Source organism: Frankliniella occidentalis, unplaced genomic scaffold (assembly GCF_000697945.3).
Source record: "Frankliniella occidentalis isolate FOCC.00 unplaced genomic scaffold, Focc_3.1 Scaffold97, whole genome shotgun sequence".
Classification (NCBI taxonomy): domain Eukaryota; kingdom Metazoa; phylum Arthropoda; class Insecta; order Thysanoptera; family Thripidae; genus Frankliniella; species Frankliniella occidentalis.
The window spans coordinates 212,480-231,409 of record NW_026267226.1 but is presented as its reverse complement, the minus strand read 5'-3'; the positions used below and the strand labels follow the sequence as shown (position 1 = coordinate 231,409).

Genomic DNA, 18,930 nt, shown 5'->3' with positions numbered 1-18,930 from the left:
GGGGGGGGGTCGCTAATGATGCAGCACACAGGTACTGCTATAACTCAGCCATCCTAATCAGCCGCTCGGTACAGTCCATGGGCTCCCCGCAATGCTCTGCGCAGTCGAGCGGCACGCGGGCTGCTGAGCTCTCGGCCAGAACTGACCCAGCAGCCGACAAGACAGAGATGAGGCAGCCCCGCGCCCCACCCGATACGCATTCATGATGCTCGGTAACTATTGTGGCGATGACGTTGCCAGGCCGCGGGCACAGGGCGGGGCGAGAGCCGCTCAGTCGGGATCAACGCGGCGGCGGGTAATCGTGTACGCCAGAAACAAACTTCCACCTCGCCGAGCTCCGCCATGCAATGAAACCCGATCCGCCATTAAAACTGCACAACGAATATCGCGGCGCGGCGGCAGAGGAGAGAAGAATGGGGTTGTAGGGCAGGCGCGGCAAAAGCGTTGCGCATCATAATTACACTTCGTAAAAAACTAAATTACGACCAAAAAAATAAAAATAAAAGAATTACGGATGATATTAACGATGTACTCTCTGTGATGCTGTTAGCGCAGGCTGGCTGGGCTGGCTGATACTGATCCTGAGCAGCCTCCACCACTTCGTTACGGACCGCACAGACAAACTTTGGGGCCGGCCAGACGCCACTCGGCGCCGCTACGCCGCGCTACGCCGCGCCACCGAAATAAATAGATTATGGCAGGAAAACTTGGCGCCCCCCAATTGACGCCGCGCTGCCCGGCGCTTGTTGTTGAGCGGCTCGGCTGCTGGCCCGGCAGCAGGCTCGGCTCTGCCGGAGCAAAAGTCTTATAATAGCGTCCGAATCGTTAGGAAGTCAGCGACCCCCCTTGCTAGCTGCTGCTGGACCGGGCCACGGGTGGGCCGCGCAATAATGCTGGAGCCATTTAAGCCCCAAATTGAGTTATGGAAAAGTGTACTCACTTCCCCCGCCGCCGTCCCGCCCCGCCCCCGGATGCTGCACAAACAAACTGTCTTCAAGAAGCGCGGATAATCAGATCTGCTCCTCTCCTGCCTGCCCCGGCTATGGTGTATCAAGGGTCTCGAAAGTCCAGACAAACCCGCCGAAAGAAGCAACAGTGCTCGGGTACTTCACTTAACCAACCAGTGGCCCCCCACTCATCCCGATTTCTCTCACGCCACGCCACACAGCACATAGCACATGACCACTAAAAACTTTAAGTTGCTGGTTGTTTTCAAAGAGACATTAAAAATACTCTCCATGAATATTTTCAAGATTATCAACTTGTTTTTTGACCCTTTGAAACAATTTTCCACAGACGAAAAACTCCAGTCACATTTTAATGTTTTATCACATTTACATGTTTTACCTGACGGTGTGCCAACAATTTGCAGGTGTTTGTCGTGCAACACGTGGACGTGTGCATGTTCTCCAACGGCAAGTTCAAGAACGTGGTGGCGCTCATCAACTCGCGGGACCAGTGTCCGCTGGGGCCCGGGGGCGCCATCAACCGCGCGTACGCGCTCAGCCCGGAGAAGGGCACCACCAAGAACTGGATCGCGCTCGAGGACTCGTTCGCGCGGGGCGGCGCGCCGCTCGCCTCCACCGTCACCTGCGCCTCCAACTCGCCCGACGACCGCAACGTCTTTGCCATCTACGTGTCGTACTACGTCAAGGTGAGTGAGTAGTGTCGAGCGGCAGGCGCGCGCGCGGGAGGCACCGGGGCACTCGTAAAGTTCCGCGCGCTCGACGGGGGGAACTCACGCACGAAACATAAAAAGGGAGAGGCCTATTATTGAAAAATATAAAAAGAATGAGAAGGGGGCGGGGAGAAAGGATAAGGGAGTATATTGGAGTCGTAGTGGCTTCCCATGGGAGAGGGGGAGAGGGGTTGTCGAGGTCCGGTCGGCGCCTGCGTCACGGGGGGCAGGGCTACACGACAGGGAGGCTGCCGCTGCCCCCGCGCGCTGCCCGTAGCACCCGGGGGGTGCAGCAGCAGTGGCAGCCTGGGGCAGCGCCAGGCCAGCAGCCAGCACCAGCGGACCGGTCGAGCGGTCGGGGTCAGCAGGGGACGTAAATAAATGAGAGGGGAGGAGCCAGGCTGGGCCGCGCGGGGTCGGACAGGAGGAACACCTGGGTCACCCGGGGCAAGGAAGGGGTGGAGTGGAGGGATAGGGCCCACCCCCACGCCACGCCACCATCTTGCTCGCCTTTAGCTCCCCTTTAAGTGCTGCCGACCCCATCGATCTGATTGCGTTTGGCCCACGCGCAATCAGCCCCACCCCTTTCAAAAACGTTTATGAAAAACAATTTATTTCTTTGTTGTACCAACTGCGTTTTGTTTCAGGTGAAGCTTCTGGTGGGTGCCATGGGGGGCGAGCTCTCCGTCAAGCTGCCGTTCACGCTGATGCACTCGTCCTACGACTCGGACCTGCCCTGTCTCAGCAGCGTGCCCTGCTGCACCGACGGCAGCAAGGTGCGTCTCGCACCTGCAGTGCAGACTGAGTCCAAAGGAAGTCGTATGGAGCAGACATTTTAACCATGTTCGTCCCACCGGCAGGCGCTGAACGGCGGCACCGATACCGGCGAGCAGGCCGAGAACGGCGGCACCAGCTCCAGGAGGACGTCCTCCGTGAACACGAGGCGGCTCCTCCAGCAACAGCAGCAGCAGGGTGACCAGACGGCGCAGCAGCAGCGGCGGCCGTCCGAGGACGGCCAGGGCTCCGGCCCGGGCGGCAAGGCCAAGATGGCCCAGCAGATGAGGGACGCCGACGTCATCATGACGTGCGACGACGAGGGCGGCCCCACCCCGGGCGCCGCGCCCGCCGCCCCCGCCGCGTCGGCCGCGCCCCAGGCCGCCCAGGGCCTCGCAGCCACATGAGGGTCGGGGAGCGGGGGCGGCGGCGGAGGGTCGCCGCGCCTGCACCCGCGGGACGCCGCCGCCCCCGCCTCCCCCGCCAAGACCCCCAAGCACAAGGACAAGGACGGCGGCGACAACCGGCTGCACCAGATGCAGCGCGCGTTGTGCTGCTTCGCCCGGCGCTGCTCGCCGCCGAAGCAGTGACCACAGTGTGACCATCCGGTGACCATCACATGATCACCCGGTGGCCGTCGTACGACCACCCGGTGACCATCGCATGACCACCGGGTGACCGACGGGACGCTCGAGGGCAAAGACTGAACGATGATGCCCGAGTGCATCGCTTGGCTGAGTGCATCTGCTCGGCCTTATAAACTTCTAACTTACGGCTCCGGCCGGGACCAGACTGTGCAATGTGAAGTAATACGACAGCGGAACGTTGTTTGTTTCTTTTTTTTCGGTGAGATGTGAAGACATCGAATGAGGACCAGTGAACGCCAACATAGATATACATTTTTCATTCCCCCTTCTGTTTATTATAAATTCGTGGTGGGGGCGACGACGGACCGCGCAGGGCAGAGGAGACCCCAGGAGACCGAGGAGACCCCTCCTCCCCTCGCTGCTCGCCGTTAGCGATCAGGCCTATAGCCGTTGCCCCCGCCCCCTTGTTTGAGTGTGTGCGTGTGAATGTCTTTTGTAAGCAATGGAATGTCAGGCGAGAGTCTATTTAGCAATAACGCTTGCGGCGCGCGCGCAAACGCGTTGTCGGTCATCCCGATGAGAAAAGGGGAAGTAGATCAGCTGATGTGGGCGACCATCGCGGCGGGGCCGGGCGCGGCCGAGGGATGCACCCCCAGCCACCGGAAGTCCCTCCTCCCCTTCTCGACACACCCACCGGTCCGGCACACACCGTCTTCGCACCTGCGCGAGGCGTGTGCGGAGAGTGGCGGTCCTCGGCGAGGTCCCTTCCGGCGGCAACTTCCGCAAACGATGGAAGTTGCTTCCTTTGCCCTCCGCCACTCACGCTGGATTGCCCGGGATGACCTGCCCCACCCCCCCAACCCCCATGGTCCAAACTTGACGCCACGGCCAAGATGGAGTCTGTCAAACTTCCTTCTTCCCCCGACCCACAACGAAAAGTCCCGCTCCTCCATCCTCTCCGGGGCCTAAGGGGCCTACCAACCACCGCGCCTACGGGCCTACGGGCCTCACATCCACAAGGGGGAGAGGCGCAATTCGACGCGTAGAGGGGAGGGAGGGAGGGGGGAGAGAAAGGGAGAGAAATTCCTCCGTGTTGCGGAGCTCTCCGCGTCCACTTGTGATGCCGGTTCCACTGGAGCGGCACGAGGGGCGGCCCGGGGAGAGAGAGCCAGGGACAAAAGGAAAGAGGGGGGAGGGGGTGAGGGACGGCCGAGCCCCACTCATGCCCTTCAAGAGCACGGGGCCGACCACGGCCGCAATGGTTGCCAAACAACAGCAGATACATACTCATTACTACAGGATTTTTGTACTATGAAGTTTTATAAACTCGTAGATCTGTAAACTTTACTCTCCACGTCGTTTTCCCCTCCTACTCCTTTACTATCGTCTTATTAAAAGACTATCCGACTATCCGAGACAAACGGTTCTAAACTTTTCCCGGCAGCACTCCTTTCAGTCGCATCGGGGCGCAGCCACCAGGAAATCAGAAGACGCCCTTGTGTCAAAATTAATGTATCAGCATGGTGATGATGTACGCCATCATGCTTTCGTGAAGACGTGACATGCGACACGTGAAACGGGCCACGGTGAGTGGCGCGAATTTCAGCGTATAACATATCAATGTATTTTAATAATGTCGGATGAATAAATTCCAAGTTCGTACCAGAGGATGAGGTCGTGCCAACATCATTTCTCTCGCCACCAAAACACCCAGCAAAACGCCCTCGAGTGTGGTTGAACGCCAGCCCACCGGCGGCGGGATAGGCCGCAGGGAGCGGCACTGCCTACCACGCCCCCGAGTGGCCGAGCGCCTGCCACCGGCGGGGTAGGCCGCACGGCGCGGCACGTCTGCGCAGCGGCACAGCCTACCCTGGCCCCGGCAGGCGCCCGGCCTCGCCTCGCCTCGGCACGCTCTGCCCTGCGCCACTTTGCTCTGCACTCACCGTGGAAGGGCGCCCAGCGTGCGCCGCGCACCACCAGCTTGGACACGTTGGCGGCCCGCGGCTCGACGAACAGCTTGAGCAGCACGTACTTGAACTTGCCCTCCTCGTCCATCGTCACCTCCGGGACGGCGTCGAGCTTGTGGGCCATGTTGCCTGCGGGGAGGGCACAGTAGGCAAAAAAAAAAAAGCAGGCTGAGTATGGTAGTGTCTGTAGGACTTCGGCGGATGAAAACCGGCGGAGGCAGCAGGAACAACGGGAAAGCAACTGCGAGGCGGTGTCTGAAACGTGTCAACCTATTTATTTTAAACCGATCCTACATGAAAATCGGCCAAGTTTAAGATGTTTAAGATGTAAAGCACCAAAACGTTTGGTGTTTTCTTTTTCCATTCCACACCGGGAGAGGAAGAAGGAGTACAAAGGTTCTCCTCGTCCCACACTGCTACGTGCTGCTTTGGGCACACAGCATCGTGTTGCACGCGTAGAGTTATTGCCACACTGCTGCACCGCCACTATCGAATCATTGGCAGGAGGGCGGTTCTCAGGGACCGAGGCGCCTCGCGCGGCTCGGCTGCATCGCCGCAACAAAGTAGTAGTATAGTAGAATGAGTGGGGGGGAGGGGGACCGAAATAGCGCGCCTCACCTCACCTCGCGCGTGGGCGGGCGGGGCGGCCGGCAGCATGCCGGCAGGCGCCTCGAGTGATTCATTCACAAACGCACAAACGCGCGCGACTGAGAGGGGCGCAGTACCGAGGGCGAGTATCAGAGTTTCGGTAAGAAAAAAACGTTTTAAATGGTAACAAAAAATATCGTTAAAATTCAACCTGCGCCCTCTCAAATAATCCTCGTTGAGTTCGGCAGGAGCCGGCAGGGCGCGGCACGCGGAGAACGACGCGTGTTTCGTGCCTCTCTGTGCCCGGCACGACGCTGACGCCTTTCCCGCGCAAATGACAGGTAAAGGTATCGGAGATTGTCGCGATGAGCGCGGTGACGGCAGACAGGACAACACACCGCCGGCAGGCGTACCTACTTGCAATGGACTGGGACTGATCCGGCGGCGTGATCTGGTGGCAGGGCGTGTCCGTTACCCCAGCGAGGTCCTCGTCGCACTGCAGCGGCCTAAATCTACTGCGGCCGCGCTCCGCCACGCTCCGCCGCAGCGCCACTCACAGCGCCTCGCCTAGTCCTCCTCTCCTTCCCCTCGGCCAGCGCCCTAAACGCCGCCACAGCACTCTACCAACAACTGGAATCAAGTTTTCACTAATTTGTATTTATTGTTTTCAATCTCCATTTATTGTACGCGTGGGTTGTAATAAACAATACTGCAGTACTCCTGGTGCCCCATTTGAATTTATACCAAACAGGAACCCCAGACAGTACATGAAACACACACAGAAAATACATACATGAGAACCAACATCATTTGCGAATAAGATATAACTATAAGACACTCAATAAATAGCAATGAGCACTGCAAATAAAATCCTAACTCTTGACTAATTCAGTAAACAAATAACATTGTATAAGAAACATCAACTAGTGACTTAAAAATTCATAATGGCTTCCAAATGCAATTTTGGAACATCAAACAGAATTACTTCTTTACAAATTTCCAACAGAGAAAATCCGAATTGGCAGTAAAATTGGTAACTATAATAAACTGAGGGTAATTTCATTCCTGGTTCCTGAGAGGGATTAGAACATTGAGCAACATTTTGCAAACACTAAACAAAACCCTTTAGATTAAATAACTTGCATGGAAACAGATGAATAATTGCTGAAAATAGCAGTAACTCATGACTTAGGACAAAAATGATCTGACTTACACCCGAGGCAGCTAGTTAGGACTGATTTAATACAATAATCACACGACTAGTGATTTGATGGCATTTGAAAAATACCTGAGTACAGTACTAATATCAAAGAAGCGGGTGGTTTGTGAATGACTACCAAGTATAGCATCTAACAAGAACACTACAAAGCTGATTGAATAGCTTGATTTTAAAAATGGGGCTACTAGAGAAATTGTTCCATTCATTCATTCCCTGAACTCAGTAAATAGTGGCCTAATTAACCAACATTAAATTAAGTATGTTTGAATAAAGGAATTATTTTTATAATAATCAAATAGGACTGCAGATCAGTAGAGCTGATAGAATGCCTCCAGTACATAAAGATGCTCTAACCATTTATCACCAATGTAAAAGATGGAGCATGCTGACGGTAACAAATGAAGTCCTACTTGATCAAATAATTTCCGACATACCGGTAGTAATAACCATTAACTGCAAACTAAAATTTAATTAATGAAAACAAACCCAACACAGAAGTAACACTTTATAGTAGAAATGAACTAGAATTAACACAAGGAAATCTATAAATTCTCGCCACAAAAAAAATTGTTAGAACATAATTTGTTAAAGTTTAAACTTCTTACCATTTAACAGTCTACTTATACTCTAAAAATCAGTGTGGATTCTCAGTCCTATAATCAAATTCATATGCATCACCTCAGAAAAAGTGCATGATTTACCTTCAGGTAGCATACAAAGATGACATTTGGTACATCACATACAGCACTTCCCAAAATACAGCAAGCTGATCCTTTAAGGACCTGTCAAACCATAAAGCTGAAGGAGGTCTGATACACGTAATCCCAGGCGCTCTGCGTCATTGAGTAACAATTCTAGGTCTGAAATCATCATAAGGAACTTAGTAGATAGGCATGAAAGATGACAGGCAAGTATTGTTAAAAGAAATTGTGCCTTACCTTGTTTTGCTCTTTTATCTAGCATTGATGTAACATGTGTAAAGGTAGGAAGTCTTGAAAAGGATAATAGATAACACTGTACAGTGGACCATTCACTAGGAAGAGAAAAATGAGCACGTAATGCCATGATAAAAAGAGTAAGCATTTTCCCTTTCAGTTGATTACCAATAACTGCAAACAAATCAATCAAGCACTTCGTTAAAATTTTAGATTTCATGGGAATTAGTGAAATGAAGTCTTATGAAATATAAAAGTACAAACCTTTGACTATTATTTTGGGGTTCAGAACACGTAGAGCTTTGGCAATAGTGGGCAAGTCCTCAACATCTTTGACTGCACTCCAAAACAGAGAGAAAGAGTCAGGTGTCTTCAGTTTCTCAAGAACACCCAATGCTTCTTGCATATTCGGAGCAGTCTTAAGAGAACTAATTGAGTTAGTATTAACATCTTTCTGTACCAAGTTTACATCTGTTGTTAAATTATCCTCAGATATGACAGATTTTCCATTTGTCAGAGCAGCCTGCCCTTCAGGCTTTTGATTTACTTCTGAAGTCAAAGATGTATTTTTCTTTAGAGGTCTGGTGTTGCGTCGCAAGCAAATTTGACCATGGTCTTTTATGTCTTCCAGAGAGCGAACTTTTTTCATAAAGCCAGGTGTTCCGTTGCAACGGCACATCACTTTAGCTGTTCCAATTGCATTCAAAGCAATATCTTCATTGGGATTGACATTGAAAAATGGATAATACATATTATCACAATCAGATCCAGTTTCTTCAACAAGACTGGGAGTTTTACTTTGAATAGCCATCCTGCAATTGAAGTGGAAAATATGCAAGCAGACATTTAGTTTTTGACAGATGCACCAGATAACAGAAAATCAAGAAATTATATTAAAAAAGTAAAATGTTCTTAAAGGTTCTATTTACCGAACTCTTTTACTGGAGACTGGGATTCCAAGTTTCAGTCGTGCTTTCTTCACATATTCCTGAATATCCTTATCATTGGGATTCATTTCAAGTGCTTTCTCAAAGTCATCCAAGGCCTTGAAAATAATGTCATCAGATTTAAAAATAAAAATACCATTAGAAAACACAACAATTAATTTAAATTGGAGAACTCACATCTTGATATTTCTCGAGGGAGAAAAGGGCACAACCTCTGCGGTAGTATGCTTTAACGTTTTTCGGATCCATACTTAAAACCGACTTACAATCTTCCATTGCTGAGCTATGATCATTAAGTTTTAAATCTGTTAACATGAGAAATGGATAAAGTGTTAATAACCAAGCAAAAAAATCATCTTATAATTTTCAGACATTCTTGATTTTTTAAAGGTGACTCAAAGCATGAAAAAACTACATTTGAGAATGAAACTTACAAGTCTGAGCTCTGTTGTTGAATGCATCCACATTGGGAAGAAACGAGATACTGCGAGTATAGTGTTCAAGTGCTTTCATCAATTCTCTGTCCCGAAAATATTCATTGCCTTTAGCCTTTTCTTGTAAAGAATTAAATTCCCTTTCAGAGAAGGCAAGGTCATCACCTATTAACAAATAAAAGTGGTCAAATAGAAACATTGCACCTATAAAAGGCATTAAGAATACGTATTTGAAGGTGAAATTGCACAACACTTTACCAGAGCCAGCAGTGTTCCTCATGTTTCTTAGTCGATCACGTACAGCTTCCTCTTCCTCCATTTTGATCTTATCTTTACTTCTTTGAATTTCCTCTTGTTGTTTTCTTTCAATCAATTTCTTCTCGGCAAGTCTTTCTTCCTCCAAATCCATTTTTAAGACCTCACCATCGGCATCAAATTTATCCCAAAATGTGTAGTCATTGGGAGTGCACTTTTGACTTGATTTCGTTTTTGGTTGAGGTGAGGAAGATTTATTCTAAGGCATTAGAAAAGAAAAAAGTGTGTAATGGATGGGAAAGATCAACCAGAAATACCACATGCCGGGAGAACTTAATTCCTTACCATTCTATTCTTTTCAATGACAGATTTGGAAACTGAAGAATTGCGTATAGCTGGAGTATCTTCTGTGATAGAAGTACTGATTTCTTGAGATCTCAAGAGATTATCACGAGATGACATGTCTTCGGCCCATTTCTTCCAACATTATTAACCACAAAGTCTTGATTAGAGGGATTACACCTATTAAAAGTACCTCTACACTAGGATAGGTGGATTAGATGAAATACAAACCTGCATATCATTGGACACAAGTTCCCTGTCTTGGTGAGCAAGGGCTGAAGTTCGTATGACAAGTGTTTCAACCCGAAGTAAGTGGTTATTCGGGGAGTACTTTCTAAGCTTCTCCTCCGCAGCCTTTTCTAAGTGAGGGTAATGACCTTCTTCGCCAGATCTGAAGAAAACCAAAGGATTTTCAAGGAACATACATTAGTAAATGAAAGTGTAGCACACGAAAAGAGCAATATTTCATTCAGCTAGAAGTAAATAGGTAAATAGGTGGTTCAGATGCTTATTCAAACTGACAAAGGATAAAACGACATCATAAAACATAAAGAGGTGCCACAATCACAAAGAGGGTTCTAGCAGAACAATAACTTCTCACCTCAAGATTTTAAGAATCTTTTCCAGTTCCCTAATGTTATCACATTTATCTATGTGTTCAAATGATAAATATTCCACAATCATATCATATTTCTGAAGGAGCGTTTGTTTCCGACCTTTGGATTTTGCATCGCTAGTTGACATAGTAAATGTAAATAGAACTTTAACTACTAAACGGAGGACAAGATTTGTAAAATAACTTCTTAAAAGTAACTGGACGACACAAAGAAGTAGGATTAACAAGAGGCAACGACAGACAGGCTCCCCTGCAGCGAAGTTACCATGACAACAAAGGACCTCTCATGTGAGCCACGAACAAATCAATTGAATGGGATAGTGAGTCAAAAATATATTTCTACACTTACCAGATTTTCAAAAGCTGCATGAACCACCGACAGTTTACACACAAGTCGACAAAAATAACATGTCATGCGATAGGAAGCATGAGCATGAGATCTTTTTCTTCTACCCTCCCCGTTCACGAGCTGCGAATAAGAGTTCTTGTCTTCTTCACAGCTGATGCACAGGTACGGAATATGAATGTAAACGTCAATAGAAATCAAGCTTTTAAGCAGCCCGTGGTAATATTTTCGCGCCAAATCCCACAGCAACAGGGCTCCGTTGCGGCAACGTTATTGTTCTCTGTGTCTGCGCGTTTCTTTCTCCTGTGTAGTTATTTCGGTGTTGATAAGTTTTAACTAAGTTTTGTAAGTTAAATCTACGTCTACTTGACGCAAGGATCAAGTTTCTTCGGCACCATGGACGTCGCTGACGCACAAATTGGACAGAATCGCGTTCGCGATGATGTTGGAGTCCGCTGCCAGAAACTTTTCCAAGATTTTTTAGAAGAGTGAGTTAAAATTTCCACGAATTATAAAAAATTCAATACCAAACGAAATCATCCTTTTGTAGAGTGTCAGTTTTACTCCTCTCTACTCTGCTTTTCTGCTGCTGTCCAATTTAAATGTTGATATCAATGCTTGCTAATGCAGCTCTCATTAGGTTATTGAATTATTTCGACACACAATATTTGATAGTCAAGCCATTCTTATGCGTTTTTTCTTTAACACTTCAGGTTCAAGGAAGATGGAGTTGTGAAGTACTTAGAACCAGTGCAGCAGCTAAAAGAACCTGAACGTAGCACTCTAGAAGTGAGTTTTGACGATGTTGAGAAGTACAATCAGAATCTTGCCACCACCATCATTGAAGAATACTACAGGTTTAGCACCTCTTAGTTTGAAGTTATATTTGTACTTTTAAAATCCTTTTCTCACAATTTTGTTTGTTGTCTAGGATTTATCCTTTCCTCTGTCAAGCTGTCCGTAACTTTGCTCATGATAGAGGTGAAGCAAGAAAAGACAAAGACTGCTATGTTAGCTTTGTTGATGTACCAACACGTCACAAGGTCAGGGAACTAAACACAACCAAAATAGGTACTTTGATCAGAATTTCAGGTCAAGTTGTCAGGACTCATCCTGTTCACCCAGAACTTGTACTTGGTACTTTTGTCTGCCTTGATTGCCAGACAGTAGTTCCAGATGTTGAGCAGCAATTCAAGGCAAGTCCTTTACTTTTTTCTCACTACACATTACAATTTATTCTAGCAAGAGGTCTACTACATTTGCTCTGCATTGAGAACTTATTTATGTATGTTATCTGACATGTATTTTACACATGTTCCTTTTACCTGCAGTTTACAAATCCTACCATATGTAGGAACCCAGTCTGCAGTAACCGCCGTCGCTTCATGTTAGATGTGGAAAAGTCAACTTTTGTAGATTTTCAAAAGGTTCGCATTCAAGAAACCCAGGCTGAACTTCCAAGAGGGACAATACCCAGAAGGTGATTATTTTCTTGATCCTAATCAATGTAAAGGAATGCTGGTGAAATAGATCTAAATTTAATTTGATGTTTTTTTTATTTTTTAGTGTGGAGATCATTTTAAGAGCTGAAATTGTTGAGACCGTACAGGCAGGAGATCGTTATGATTTTACTGGTACATTAATAGTAGTGCCTGATGTTGGTGTTCTTGCCAACCCTGGCACTCGAGCTGAAATAAACTCTCGTCACAAAGGTGGTGAAAGTCAGCCAGAAGGTGTGCGTGGTCTGAAATCCCTTGGAGTTAGAGACCTCAACTATCGAATGGCTTTCTTAGCTTGTAGTGTTGCCTCTTCTAATACTCGAGTAAGATGTCAATAACCATATTCTACTGAATATAAGACCCCCTTTTTATTTTTTCTGGAAATTTGTCTCTTTGTTTTCACTTTTTCATCATTAAACCTATTTTGTTCCCTGACTTTGAGTATTTGAAAGCAGGGGGTCTTACATTCAGTTAAATACAGGCCTTGATTTTAATTCTTCGTTTTTGCTTTTTCCCCTAATTATTATAATTTTTATTTGCAGTTTGGTGGAATTGACCAACTGGGAGAAGAAATGTCTGCAGAACTGATGAAAAAGCACATGTCAGATGCTGAGTGGGATAAAGTCTATGAAATGAGCCGTGACCGTAACTTGTACAGCAATTTAATAAACAGTCTTTTCCCATCAATTCATGGCAATGACCATATTAAAAAGGGTAAGCTAGGACTCATAATATGATAATTAGTTACAAATAAGGTGTAGTTAAGGATCATTTTGCCACTAGGTATTATACTGATGCTGTTTGGTGGTGTACCTAAACATACTGTTGAGGGTACAACCCTTCGAGGTGACATTAACTGCTGTATTGTCGGTGATCCAAGCACAGCTAAATCTCAGCTATTGAAACAAGTAAGATTTATTTCCAATCATATTCTGGCATTCAATGGGGTTTTGTTTCTTTAATGTGTTGTTTTCCTTGTCAGGTAGCAGACTTTATTCCACGAGCAGTATACACCTCTGGCAAGGCATCATCAGCTGCTGGTTTAACAGCAGCAGTTGTAAGAGATGAAGAATCAAATGATTTTGTAATAGAAGCTGGAGCACTCATGTTGGCCGATAATGGAGTCTGCTGTATTGATGAATTTGATAAAATGGATCCCAGAGATCAAGTTGCTATCCATGAGGCTATGGAACAGCAAACAATTTCAATTGCAAAGGTACTGTTATGAATTTTAAATTACATAGTGTAGAATAGAATGAGGAATAACTTTCTGATTTTCTACTCTTCAGGCTGGTGTAAGGGCTACCTTGAATGCACGGACATCAATTCTAGCTGCAGCAAATCCAATTAATGGCCGTTATGATCGCTCCAAATCCCTTCAGCAAAATGTCATGCTGTCCGCTCCTATCATGTCTCGTTTTGATCTGTTCTTTATTCTTGTTGATGAGTGTAATGAGGTAGAACAGATTTTCTTCAGATTGAACTATTTATTGGAAAGGATATTGGACAATGGTTAATTAGTGTACATGATTTATCCCCAGGTTATTGATTATGCAATTGCCACAAAGATTTTAGCCTTGCACTCAGGCGTTGATGATGAAGTTGAAAGAGTATATTCTCAAGAAGAAGTTCTACGTTATATAGCTTTTGCTCGCCAATTCAAACCCGTCATTAATGAGGTTTGTCATCTTATTACTTCCCTGAACTCATTTTGTTATGCATTTTTCACATATCTTGTTTCGTTATTCACTTGCAGGGTGCATCAGCACTGTTGGTGGACCATTATTGTCAGTTGCGTCAGAGAGATGGGACAGGAAGTGGAAAATCAACTTGGAGAATAACAGTTCGGCAACTGGAAAGTATGATTCGATTATCTGAAGCAATGGCCAAGATGGAATGCTCTGATGAAGTTATAGAACGCCATGTTACTGAAGCATACCGCCTATTGAATAAATCAATTATTAGAATAGAACAGCCTGATGTTCACCTTGATGCAGATGATGATCAGCCCATGGATATTGAAGATGGGGCAGAAAATAATGATATTGGTGAGTGAACCTTAATGAAACTAACTCTACTGCTACCACTACAAAAATCTGTTGAAAAGTACTCATTTATTGCGTGGGAATTTTAGATGACCCTGAAGCCGCCCCAGGAAAGAAGAAGTTGAGGTTGTCATTTGAAGATTACAAAAATCTTTCAAACTTGCTAGTTATATTCATGCGTAGAGAAGAACAGCAAGCTGAGGATGGAGAAGATGAATCTAAAAGTCAAGGTGTCCACAGAAGTGAAGTTGTTGCATGGTATCTTGAAAATATTCAGGATCAAATTGAAACAGAAGAAGAACTTGTTGAGAAAAAAGAACTTGTTGAGAAAGTTATTGATCGCCTAATGTATCATGTAAGTTCATGGCCAGAGCCCCCACCCCCTTTTTTCCTTCACTTTTTATGTGATTAAGACTATACACTTAAACCAATACCTACATTATATATTATATACATTTCTTTTACAGGACCAGATTATCATTCCACTTGGGAAGACAGGTCTGACAGGGAAAGATTTGGAATCTCAAGAGGAGGACCCTGTGCTAGTTGTACATCCAAATTATATTGTGGATGCTTAAATCTGATTAATTTTCGTGTACATTTCTTAATCTGTATACATTTCTTTTACAGGACCAGATTATCATTCCACTAGGGAAGACAGGTCTGACAGGGAAAGATTTGGAATCTCAAGAGGAGGACCCTGTGCTAGTTGTACATCCAAATTATATTGTGGATGCTTAAATCTGATTTTTGTTCGTGTACATTTCTTAATCTGTATATATTGTTTTTAAAAGCACATTTTATTTTTTGGATTTTCCTATGCATGTCATTGAATTCTCTTTATACCATGCTTCATTATGCAGCTTCCACTTATGTTATTTCTCACCCCAATAAACACACTGAAATAAAAAGTTGTCTTTATTTGATGTTTATTTTCTCTGGTTCTGACAGACATGACTAGAGGCTTGAACATGTGTTCTTGGGCATGTTCACACATATATATACTATATATATGCACATAACAGGTATGCCATTACCTCCATTAACATACCAACAACTGAGTAATTTGGTAAGTTCTCACAAAATTTTGGGGGATGAGTGGAAATACAAATGCCCAACTACAGGGTTCGAGTATGAGTATAAGCTTGCAAATATAATTGCATCAAAAATATTTCAATAACGAAATGTCAGGTCGCTCTCCTTGACTAGTAGATGGTAATATGGAAATTCCCAAGTACCATCCATGTTTCTAAATATCCAGCTACACATCTCCATTAAATTTGGTAGAGTCTAAGGGTTGGCAATCTAATATAATTCAAGCTCCAGTTAAATTGTAAGCCAACTATTGACTTATATGGCAGGAAAACTGGTGACCTTAATTCGAGGACTGCTTGTAGCTGGCAGGAGACAATCCTGAGTCATGTTCCTAGGGCTGTAGCAGATGTATTACTCAGCATTTCTGCAACAAAATGAACAGTTTTCAATTCAGATTTCATGTGATTTTTCAATTTGTTTTCTCTTTTATTTTCTTAGCAAAGCAAATTAACTTTTTATTTTTTTGTTTAAACTTTTCATCTTAGTAAATAGTGATCTATTTACCTGAGGGGATAAGAATGTCTCATGCATAACATTTATCCCCTTGTCATTACAGACGACTAAAAGAAGAAAAAGGGGAGGGGGGGGGGATCTCCAAAACAATATATTTTCTCTTACTCTTCTTTAAAGAAAGATTGAAGTTTTATTGGAATATTTAAAATTTGACATAACACAGTTAATGCACACCATGTGAAATTCGCATTTATCTTAGTATGGGAACAAACACACAGGGCACAGAACAGGACAACAAATGTGAGTGGCACATCACAACGCAAAATTGCATGCACCAGCAAATACAAAGGACCTGGACCCAATCCACATGAAAGAAATTAATGACTTTGACAAAGTCTAGGTAAGCATACCTAGTTCAAATCAAATTGGTACAAAATAAACCTTTAAATTTTACTTAAAAGCAAACCACAGCATGAAAATGAATAAAGCATAGGAAAACGATCAGCTAGCTTATTTGATCTACAGGCACTTTGGTATCCAATCCATGTGTAGTTATGTATGCAGAATATGAAAGGTCTGTAAAATAACTAAAGGACATAGCAATTATACATAGCATTACATTTTCAACAAGAAATTCTTTGCTCTGAAATTCAAGCAGTAGTAACCAACTTGCTTGCATGCAGTTTCTTGGCATTAGTAAGTGTGTTCATTTGATATTTGGTGATTAGCTCTAATGATGAATACATGAGAAAGCAGCAGTGTTAAGTGACCAGCAATTCAGGCCCTTTCCATGCACACTAATGAAATTGATTTCAAGCACTAAAATGTGATTTAGGTGTACACTCTGTTTGTATAGTATACAAAGATTAAGAGAACAAAGGAAAAAGGTGTTCAAAAACAAATTTACCACCCACAGATCAATACTCCTGAAAACCATGAATTGGTTAAGTAAAATTGCAAACCATCTGGAGATTTTCATGATGGAAAATTAAGAGTAAACTGACTGCATGAAACATGAAACATCAAGGACAACACAAGGATTACTTTGGTTTACAGGGACAAAATACAAAAATACTTAATAATACAGGAACATAATAAAAAGGAACTTATCAAAACAACACATTAAGTAAGATTAGATAATAAAATTTAGATGTTTAAAAAAATGGATTAAGGAATTTAGGTTGCTAATTATTTCCTAGGTTAAGCACCCTGCCGCCGCCGCCACAAGCACAAATAACATTCAGCACTATACAAGCTTGAATGAACCCAGTCACTTATTAAGCTGTGCAGACTCTTCATACATACACAATGCGCATGGTGTTGGTGAAGCCTGAGCCCTGTTTCCATCCAGTGACAATGACTACAGGGTCACCCTTCTTGATGAAAGCCTTCTTCTGACCAAACTGAATGCCAAACTGGACACGGGCATCAACATCCTTCAGCCAGTCAGGAAGAGCAGGTTCTGTTTGGGAATAAAATTTCAATTTTAGTATGCTGCTTTGGAGGTGACTTGCTCAGGAACAATAAAACTAGAGTCCAAAAAACTCAATCAGCAAGATATTTGGAGCTCACCAGAGTAGCAGAGAGGAAGAATGCCTCGGTAAACATGGCACTGACGAGCAACCTGCTCATACCGTGTAACAGCAATAATAGGGCACTTTGGCTTGTATTTTGAGATAAGGTGAGCTGACCGCCCAGATGTTGTAATAACAATGATTGCAGAAGCCAGGCACTTCTGAGAAGCTTCAACAGTAGCAATTGCCAGAGTGTGGGTGGCATCGATTGGTGGAGATGCCTACAGATAAATATCACATTAAAAAGTTAAAGAAAGATCTAGTTTTTACAAATAATTACAGCTATCTAACAGAATGTTAAACCTACCAAGCTAGTGAGGTCATTGAACAACTGCTTCTGCCAAATAACTGCCTCGGCCTCTTTACAAATGTTTGCCATTGTTTGAACACACTCAATTGGGTAATCGCCCTTGGCTGTTTCACCAGACAACATGACACAATCGGCTCCGTCTAAAATAGCATTGGCGACATCAGAAATTTCCGCTCTAGTTGGGCGGGGTTTCTTCACCATGGACTCAAGCATCTGGGTGGCACAAATAACTGGCTTGCCAACCTGCATGAAAACAAAACAAAAAAACAAAACAATCATTAATACATTACTGATACTGTATTATGTTTTTATTGACGTTAGTAAATATAGATCTATATATGGCGGATAAGTGAATAAGTGACTAGATATACCTTGTTGCAGCGGGAGATCATGGCCTTTTGTGCCAAGAACACCTTTTCAGGGGGGATTTCAATTCCAAGATCACCTCGGGCAACCATGATTCCATCGGCAGCTTCAATAATTTCATCCAAGTTGGCCATTCCCTGGTGATTCTCAATTTTGGCAATGATCATAATCTTCTTGCCAGCCTCACCTGATAAAAAGATTTGGGTGGTCAGCCAAAGGTAGGAAACTTAAGTTTATGCAGAGGTCATAAGTGAGGACTAACCCAAGATTCCTCTAATTTCTTTAATCGCAGCAGCATTACGAATAAACGAAGCAAAGATCATGTCAACTCCCTGCTTGACACCAAATTGCAAATCTGCTTTGTCCTTTTCTGATACAGCTGGCAGATCAACAGGAACTCCAGGAAGATTGCAACCCTTTCGAGAGCCCAGCAGACCACCATTTTCAATTTCAGTGTCAATATAGTTGTCACCTAAATAAATAAATTTGATTAGAGAACAAGTAATGATGCATTGGCAGCACTTTTATGAAACTTGGTTATTCAAGGATTTTCCTATCTTAATGTTGATTCAAAGAGCAAAATGTCAATAAAAAATTTCTTTTAAGCAAGTTTTTCAAAATTTAATTGCTTACCAACTTTGCGGGCAATGAGGGAAATGAGACCATCATCAACAAAAACTCTGTTGCCTTCTTTGACTACCTTAGTGATATTGGCATAGTCAACATAGATCTGCTTCTCATTGCCAGAGTTTTCAAAAGATTTGTCGGTGGTTAGTCGCATAGTGTTACCCTTTTTCAGCTCAATTTCAGCAGAGCCACCCTATTAAATAAAGAAAAATAGTTGTGCTGAACAAATTTTTCTAAGCATAAAGAAAATTCAAGAAAAAACAATTTTATTTA

At 44.3% G+C, this 18,930-nt stretch overlaps 4 protein-coding genes across 6 annotated transcripts in view; 2 read left to right on the top strand and 2 right to left on the bottom strand.

Moving 5' to 3' along the window:
• The window catches only part of LOC127749828 (arrestin homolog), a 9,666-nt gene extending 4,959 nt beyond the window's left edge, over positions 1-4,707 (top strand). The window contains exons 4-6 of the mRNA XM_052269634.1: positions 1,373-1,654; positions 2,326-2,454; positions 2,539-4,707. Of these exons, the coding sequence (XP_052125594.1) occupies positions 1,373-1,654; positions 2,326-2,454; positions 2,539-2,859 (732 nt within the window). The 3' untranslated portion in view covers positions 2,860-4,707. The remainder of the gene's footprint in view (positions 1-1,372; positions 1,655-2,325; positions 2,455-2,538) is intronic.
• A 1,523-nt stretch (positions 4,708-6,230) lies between these two features.
• LOC113205338 (sperm-associated antigen 1) lies at positions 6,231-10,849 on the bottom strand. Of its 2 annotated transcripts, none has more exons than XM_052269631.1 (10): positions 10,692-10,849; positions 9,958-10,117; positions 9,730-9,861; positions 9,388-9,643; positions 9,130-9,294; positions 8,873-9,000; positions 8,678-8,793; positions 8,013-8,560; positions 7,752-7,922; positions 6,231-7,673 (listed from the first exon to the last, which is right to left on the bottom strand). In XM_052269631.1, the coding sequence occupies exons 2-10, from the start codon at positions 9,961-9,963 to the stop codon at positions 7,588-7,590; spliced, it is 1,608 nt and encodes a 535-aa protein (XP_052125591.1). In that variant the 5' UTR covers positions 9,964-10,117; positions 10,692-10,849; the 3' UTR covers positions 6,231-7,587. The 2 variants fall into 2 exon arrangements, with proteins under 2 accessions (XP_052125591.1, XP_026276707.1); XM_026420922.2 differs by lacking the exon at positions 10,692-10,849 and adding an exon at positions 10,328-10,567.
• Positions 10,850-10,914: 65 nt separating this feature from the next.
• On the top strand, positions 10,915-15,153 carry LOC113205336 (DNA replication licensing factor Mcm6). 2 transcript variants are annotated; one of them, XM_052269619.1, is made up of 14 exons: positions 10,915-11,176; positions 11,402-11,545; positions 11,620-11,884; positions 12,020-12,168; positions 12,255-12,510; positions 12,730-12,901; positions 12,971-13,095; positions 13,170-13,403; positions 13,477-13,644; positions 13,729-13,866; positions 13,944-14,235; positions 14,322-14,587; positions 14,700-14,824; positions 14,985-15,153. In XM_052269619.1, exons 1-13 carry the CDS (start codon positions 11,085-11,087, stop codon positions 14,808-14,810), a joined length of 2,412 nt encoding a protein of 803 aa, XP_052125579.1. In that variant the 5' UTR covers positions 10,915-11,084; the 3' UTR covers positions 14,811-14,824; positions 14,985-15,153. The 2 variants fall into 2 exon arrangements, with proteins under 2 accessions (XP_052125579.1, XP_026276705.1); XM_026420920.2 differs by lacking the exon at positions 14,700-14,824 and having other exon boundaries at positions 14,863-15,153.
• LOC113205339 (pyruvate kinase) overlaps positions 15,138-18,930 on the bottom strand; it is a gene marked incomplete in the record, with an annotated part of 5,740 nt that continues 1,947 nt past the window's right edge. Inside the window, 7 exon segments of the mRNA XM_026420924.2 lie at positions 15,138-15,691; positions 17,086-17,242; positions 17,353-17,575; positions 17,662-17,907; positions 18,036-18,217; positions 18,293-18,502; positions 18,664-18,850. Of these exon segments, the coding sequence (XP_026276709.2) occupies positions 15,679-15,691; positions 17,086-17,242; positions 17,353-17,575; positions 17,662-17,907; positions 18,036-18,217; positions 18,293-18,502; positions 18,664-18,850 (1,218 nt within the window).